At 33.6% G+C, this 7,719-nt stretch overlaps 1 protein-coding gene across 1 annotated transcript; it reads left to right on the top strand.

The window, feature by feature from the left end:
- Positions 1-229: 229 nt before the first annotated feature.
- Positions 230-4,975, top strand: LOC149226017 (aldehyde dehydrogenase family 2 member B4, mitochondrial-like). Its single transcript, XM_089375194.1, has 10 exons — positions 230-362; positions 456-598; positions 796-949; positions 1,457-1,686; positions 1,784-1,873; positions 1,994-2,167; positions 2,275-2,412; positions 3,885-4,022; positions 4,140-4,201; positions 4,442-4,975. The coding sequence occupies exons 1-10, from the start codon at positions 260-262 to the stop codon at positions 4,713-4,715; spliced, it is 1,506 nt and encodes a 501-aa protein (XP_089231320.1). The 5' UTR covers positions 230-259; the 3' UTR covers positions 4,716-4,975.
- Positions 4,976-7,719: the final 2,744 nt, after the last annotated feature.

Below are 7,719 nucleotides of genomic sequence, written 5' to 3'. Positions count from 1 at the left end.
GACCACTGCCTTTGATTTCTGCACTATGATTCTTTTATTTGTCTTTACAAGATGATTCTTTTATTTGTCTTTATTTTTTTTTTTAATTTCCACACCATGATTCTTTTATGATTCTTTTATTTGGCTTTACACGATGATTTTGAGGTTAACGAGCACGGAGGCTCCATGATTATGGTTATATATTATGGTAAGGAGGGCCACGGTATGCAACGTTCGATTATCATTCCGAGCCTCTCTCTGCCCCAAAAGAAACTCCGAGATGGCGTCCCTTTCTTCCCAATCGAATGGCACCGTTTGCCCCGCAGTTATAGTAAAGCATACGAAGCTCTTCATCAATGGAGAGTTTGTAGATTCAGTTTCAGGTATTTAATTTCTTGATCCATTGCACAGTATTTTAAAGTCAAATCAAGATTTGTGTTTAGATCTTTAGGGCTGATTTATTTGTATTGTTGCAGGGAAAAAGTTCGAGACTTTGGATCCTCGAACAGGGGAAGTGATAGCGAGCGTATCAGAGGCCAGGCAAGAAGATGTGGATTTGGCTGTAAAAGCCGCTCGCGCAGCATTTGATCACGGGCCATGGCCTCGCATGTCTGGCTATGTAATAATTGTTATTAAGACTGTTCATCTTTTGCTGCGTTATGTTGTTTTCTTGTCTCTTTTCTGCGTTTTTTCTCTTTTCCCTTTCTTTATCAATATTGTTCATCTTTTGCTATATTTATATTATGCTGTTTTCTGGTTTCTTTTCTGCGTTTTTTCTCTTTCTTCTTTTAATGGATTAGCTTGCCGCCGGTTCAGGAAAGAGGGTGCATTCTTCACAAGTCCGCGGATCTGGTGTTGCAACACAGTGAGCAGCTCGCAGTTCTTGAAACTTTTGACAGTGGAAAGCCATTGGATATGTCTCGGATGATGGATTTACCATACTCTCTTGAGGTTCTACGATATTATGCTGGTGAAATATCCTGAATAAAAACCTATGAACTTATTTGTGTGTTTGTTTTTTCTCAGTTTGGATTTGAGCGCTGAATTGGATTGTGGGAATATTTTAGAATCATTTAACTGGATTATTGATTTTGGGAATATAAAATATTTAGCAGATTTTTTTTGGGAATATTTTGGTATTAGAAATTGGAATCTCACTAGTCAATTTTAATTTTTTTTAAATATCATAGGAAGTCAATTTTTTAACACTTTACCTTTTCAGATTTCAAAATATTCCTAAAATCCGCTGTTCAAAATAAAAATGACCTAATTTATAACCTTCTTAAATCAGTTCACCTTTTCTCTTCTCAGTATTTTGTAATTCACTAATCTAAATTTGAATAATGTAATGGTACTAAATTTAAATAATGTAATGGTAATTCACATTCACACATCTAGATTTGGATCATGTTGTAATCCAAATGATGCATTTCGCTTTTAAACATCTTGATAATTTTGTATCTATGAATATGTGCAGGATCGGCTGACAAGATCCATGGACTAACGTTGAAGATGAGTGGACCTTATCAGGCCCATACTTTTCATGAGCCCATTGGAGTTGTTGGTCAGATAATACCGTGGAACTTTCCATTGCTAATGTTTTTCAATAAGGTCTCTCCTGCATTGGCCTGCGGATGTACAGTGGTTATCAAATCTGCAGAGCAGACTCCCTTAACTGCACTTTATTGTGCACAACTAGCCAGCGAGGTATTTATATTATCATTTTAATAGGGTCAAGATATTGCAGATCCAATCAAATAATTTTTTAATCGGAGGTGGTCTCTTCCATAATTTGTAACTGCAGGCAGGAATACCCCCTGGGGCACTTAATGTGCTCTCTGGTTTTGGTGAAATTGCTGGTGCTGCCATGAGCAGCCACATGGATATTGATAAGGTAAGCTGATACATTGATGGAAAATGCTATAATTTTTTCATTTAGGGATCATTAGTTCATTGAAATGAATACGGTGAAAGAATATGAAGGGTTTGTAACTCCGTGTTGGATTGTACTCAGATATCATTTACAGGGTCAACTCAAGTTGGGCGACTTATTATGGAGGCTGCTGCAAAGAGCAACTTGAAGCCTGTGACATTAGAATTGGGTGGAAAATCCCCTCTCATTGTTATGGAGGACGCTGATATTGATGAAGCTGTGGATATTGCCCATCTAGCAGTATTTAGCAACATGGTGACTATACAAACCAGATGCCTTATAAAAAAATATTAGATTGAGCAAATGGTATTGCATTGCATCAAGTATGTTGTTTTGATATATATGTCATCAAATTTGTGCAGGGGCAAGCCTGCTTGGCAGGTTCACGGGTGTTTGTTCAAGAAAGCATTTATGATGAATTTGTGAAGAAAGCAGTGGAAAGAGCAAAGAAGCAAGTGATCGGAGACCCTTTTAAGTCTGGGGTCCATCAAGGCCCTCAGGTAAGCCATGCATGCACCTTTCTCATAGATTGCACTGTCTCAGATAGCATTGACAATTCTATGAAAATGTGTAGAAACTTGCAGTACACTTCAGTAGTGTCAGTTTGTCTGGTCAAAGGTTCAACTCCAATGTCTTGTGCTTTCACCTTTCTCAGCTACTTGAGAAGCCCATCCACTAAGATTGACCGAGCAGATAAAGATTAAAAATTGATTGAATATTTTGTAGTTTTCTTTTTTTCGAATATAGATTCTAGAATATTATGTTGAGTAATTTAAGAGTGTAACTTACTCCCACTTTAAAATAGTTTTCTTAGTAAATTTGATAGACACCCAATTCTAGGTTAAAGAACTAGTTTATATTTTATTTTATTTTTACAATAAATTATTAACTTGATTTTTTATTTTTAATTAAATTATATATATATATATATTATTTTTATAAAAAAATATATTTTATTTTATTTCTACCTTAAATTATTAATCTGACTTTATATATATATATATGATATTTTTATACAAAAAGATATAATCCTTAGGACGTTGTTTTCTGTAAAAATTTAATCGTAATGTTAAAATGGCAGACATATTTATAAAATTTAGAAAATGAATTTCACATTTCAAATTTTTTAATTGTAAATTTAAATTATAAATTATTAAAATATGTAGTTACAAAATCTATTATTAATCTTATTTTTATTTTGTTATTGGTTTTTTAATATTAAAATTAAATTAAAAATAATAAAAATAAAATATTATATTATATTATATTTATAATTTAAAAAAATTATATAAATTTTAATAAATATCATGTGTATTATATTTCATTTTCTTCTCATTAAACAAAAAAAATTATAAATGAAAATAAAAAAATCTTAATCATTTTTAAAAGCATTATAAAAAACAATCATAATACACCAATAATAATATGATTTGAAATGGTCAATCTAGATGTTCAACGCTGGTATCGATGCTCAAATATACTTCTATTAATATTCCATTTCATGACATTATTTGGGGAGAACCAACAAAATCTGACTATTAAGCTAAATGGAATAAATAAAAAAGACAGTTGCGTGATTTCATATATGTGCTTCTAAATGGAATAAATAAAAAAGACAGTTGCGTGATTTCATACATGTGCTTTGGTTTGGAATAAGAACACAAATAGAGTATCTCATTTTCCGCCAATTCTCTCCCTTAATAATTATTAACTTTTCCATGTCTATGTCTATATTCTATATAGGATGGTTATGGAAATGGAATAAATTATAGCAACTTTATGGAGGACCACTTGGCTAAGTAATTTATTTTCTGAGTGGGATAACTTTGGACAGCCTGTATTTACTTCTTATAAGAAGTTTAAATATTTTTATTCGCTGTATTTTATGGTTTTGAAAGATGACACTTACACATTTGATTTATCTAATACTTGCTAAATTTTTATATGTGATACTTTTAATTTTTCTTTTCAGATCGACAAGTTGCAATTTGAAAAGGTGCTGAAATATATTCAATATGGAAAAGATGAAGGAGCTAATTTAGTGACTGGAGGTAGCTGTTTAGGTGGTCCAGGATTTTATATTGAAACTACAATATTCTCTGATGTTCAGGTGACTTGAATTTAATTTATATTCAATCAATATTTATACAAAAATATTATATTATTAATATATTTTTATATTAAGAATATATTTTCGAGATATTTATTATTTTAAAATATTTTGCAGGATGATATGAAGATTGCACAAGATGAAATTTTTGGACCAGTGATGTCTATTTTGAAATTCAAGTAAGAATTCAGAATTTTTTTATTTTTACTGATGAATACATTACATGATATATAATAAAATAATTTATAATTTTGAATCTTTTTATATGTTTCAAAGATGTTATTAATTTGTATATATCATTATTAATTTATATAAAAGTTTATAATATTTTTATTTTTATTAATTTTTTAAAAATAATTAATATATAGTATATATCTGTAATTTTGAAATTAATAAAGTTATTGATTTGTGTAATGCAGGACTATAGATGAAGCCATAGAAAGAGGAAATAAAACAATTTATGGTTTGGGAGCTGGAATTGTTACTAAAAACATAAATGTGGCTAATAGATTTACTAGATCTTTGCGTGCTGGAATGGTATGGATCAATTGTTACCTTCTAGGGAGTGGAGACTGTCCAATCGGTGGATACAAGATGAGCGGAATTGGGAGAGAATCTGGATCTAATGGCCTTGAAAATTATTTACAAGTCAAATGCGTCATTACTCCACTTCAAGAATCTCCTTGGTTATAAGAGCTTCTTATGACCTTTTATGTTATTTTATATTATTGTTATTCCACTTCAAGAATCTCTTTGGTTATAAGAGCTTCTTATGACTTTTTATGTTATTTTATATTATTGTGTGGTATATAACTATTACAGTAAGAATGTCCATTTATATACAATAAGAAGTGGATTTGAATCTATTGTTGTGGGCATGAGGTTTCTAAACATGTATGTAAAATGTGTGGGGTCTTAACATCGACCATAAATTGTCTTAAAGAATGTCTAAATGAAATATTATATAATGGAATGCAAACATTGTGTTATATTGCGTTGCACATATTCCTTTGCTTGATGAATGGAGTCTTGAGGTTGGTGTCACACCTATAACCATCACTCTTTTATCAAATGTCTATTATTTTCCTTTAAAAATGGTAATTAGAATCTGTTTATATATTTTTACATAGATGGTATTGGACAACATCACATGAAAAACATGGAGTATAGTCATGGGAATGTCAAAATAAATGCTAAAATCGGTGATAATGAGATTATTGGTGAAATATATTTAGGCCTATTACCATTCCTATAATGATTTTACATAGCCCATGCTTTCATAACTATGTGAGAATATTTTCCCACCAACCTTTTGCATGCACCTTTTCCTTTCAATTACTTCAAATGGCCTACAATATCTTAGTGTTCGATTGTCACAATTTCCAAGTTTTAAGGAACTCTTCTTTGGCTTTAGTTAGAGAAAAACATTATCCTTAACATGGAATTATCTATGCACTCTATTTTGATTTGGATATATTTATGTATATCTTGGGATTCCTTTAAATTTTACATAACTTTAGCAACTTCCTTATCCATTCCCTTAACAATTTCTAGCCTAAGCACTGATTATTGAATTATCCTAGATCATTGATGTCCTATATCTTCTACCATATAAAGATTAAAATGGGCTCATTTTCAATGATTATTGACGCCCATTGTTATACGAGAACTCTACCAAGTGTAGATAGTATTCCTATGTATATGGTTTGTGCATCATATACATGATCTAAAATTAGTTCTTCAAGCTTCAATACTAATTCATTACATTTAAAAAGTCTCTCAATTTATCACACTTGCATAAATCAAATGTTCAAGAACAATAAAAAACGAATTAAATAACCACAATACTCAACCAATTGATAACGGAATTCGCTAGAAGGCTATGTTTTTGGGTCTACATCAATCCACTAACCAACTTTAATGATTCTCCTTCAAAAAAAGGATTTTCCTTTTACAAAAAGGGATGAAGATTCACAATCAATCCTACAACGTACATTCCCCCCTTTCCAAAGCAAAAATGGATTCATGAGAAAGCATTCCACATATTTCCTATCCTTTACATTGGGAAAGTGAATCCATAGGAAAGAATAAAATTTTCTTCCTCTCCTATTGTAACGTTGCCTCCTCTCACATCTACCCACTTTCAGAGGCTTACCTAGAGTAAACATGAGATGCAGGGTTACTATGATATGACTCAACCTCCTAGATGACCTTAAAGAAATGGAGTTGACACAACTACACCTTACTAACCCCCCTCGGGTGCCACAGGATCCCCAGGAGTAACCCATCCCCTCCAAGTGTCCAATCCCTTAGAAAACTCACCTTTTCCCTAACCTAGAGCCCCAGTCGCTCCATTTCCAAGGCCTCCATCTGACTATGGGTTCCCATTTGCTCCAATAGGCCTACATTGGTGCAACTGTAGCCTTTTTCTGCTAGTATTGAGGTAGCGACTATGAGAATTAAGGCTACTTTCTAAGGTTGGGGCTTAGCCTCTGCCCAGAAAGATATGAAACTTCCAGAACTCATAAAAGACATGAAGACAATACTTGCAAACAAAAACTAGAATTAGGACTTGACCTAACCATCCCCAACCAGGACTGTCATTTTTTCAAACACTTGGTCGATATGCCACCTTGATCAAGTGCTCAAAATTATTCTCAAAAATCAAAGTGTCAGAATCTTGTTAAATTTATCTTCAGATCAAAGAGCTAGTCATTCTGATTCCAACGGTGTGAACGACACTCAAATCCGAGCTCGTATGCAAATGTTAGATCAAGTCGAAGTTCAGGTTTGACTTGCTCACATGGTAAGATTGGATGACATGGCAAGGTCCTTTAGCGAATGAGGAGGCACCAAGTGGCAGGTCTCCATTGGCCCCCGCATTTCACAAATCGCAATTGCATGCGAGTCGACGTTAAAAATCAGCCCCGAAGGAGGGAAAGGTTGCGATGCGATAAGGTAGGTGGAAGACATTCAAATATCAGACATAGGTGTGATGCAATGGATCACAATCGTAGATTTGCGAAGGGAAGACTTTACAGATAATCAGCCACCAACAGGTACTAGGTTGATATGCCATCACACATCGCATATCGCATGACACTACATAGTTGGTCCTGACTGGTTCGGGTTGCTGCAAATCGCAACAGGGCAAAGTCTCGTAGACCTTAAGACCACCGGAACTCCACCGATTGTGATATCCTTGATGTGATAGGTTATGAGCTACAGATTAACATGTAGTCGGGTCTGCTGATATCGCAATCGTGCATTGCCTCTTTTCTCATAGATCGTAAGCCCACAGAACTCCGTTGATTATGATTTGTGATGGGATTCCCGATTGCAATTTGCGATGTACAGTCGGCTGACACAATATGGCTAGCCACGTGGTGAAATTTTTGCTCAGTTAGCGCATTTTTGGGGCTAATTTGTAGGATCATGCAAGAAATGGGGCAATTTGTTGAGTGAGTAGTGGGAAAACTAGAAGAAGTCATAACTCCTTCAGTTATCCACCAAATTGGATGCAAAAAGAGGCTAGATGGCCATTTTTGAACATTCTGGGCTCATTGGAGTATGTTTCATAACCATTTGATCATTGTAAATATAGTTTTTACGCTTTTGAGCATAATAGAGAGGCCCAAGCCATTGGAAGCTCGACCAAGGAGACGTAGCCCAGGAGGGGTGAACTCCTTTATCATGT

This window comes from Pinus tabuliformis, chromosome J (assembly GCF_031772625.1).
Source record: "Pinus tabuliformis cultivar Carrire ecotype Pingquan chromosome J, CPIR1, whole genome shotgun sequence".
Lineage (NCBI taxonomy): Eukaryota > Viridiplantae > Streptophyta > Pinopsida > Pinales > Pinaceae > Pinus > Pinus tabuliformis.
Note: the sequence above shows the minus strand (reverse complement) of the source record. Positions and strands in the feature narration are given on the sequence as shown.

Excerpts from the sequence above, each read along its gene's own strand:
- LOC149226017 (XM_089375194.1), top strand. The coding sequence starts at position 260 with ATGGCGTCCCTTTCTTCCCAATCGAATGGCACCGTTTGCCCCGCAGTT. Across the intron at positions 363-455 it reads GTTTGTAGATTCAGTTTCAG|GGAAAAAGTTCGAGACTTTG; the intron begins GTATTTAATTTC and ends GTATTGTTGCAG. Across the intron at positions 4,023-4,139 it reads CAATATTCTCTGATGTTCAG|GATGATATGAAGATTGCACA; the intron begins GTGACTTGAATT and ends AATATTTTGCAG.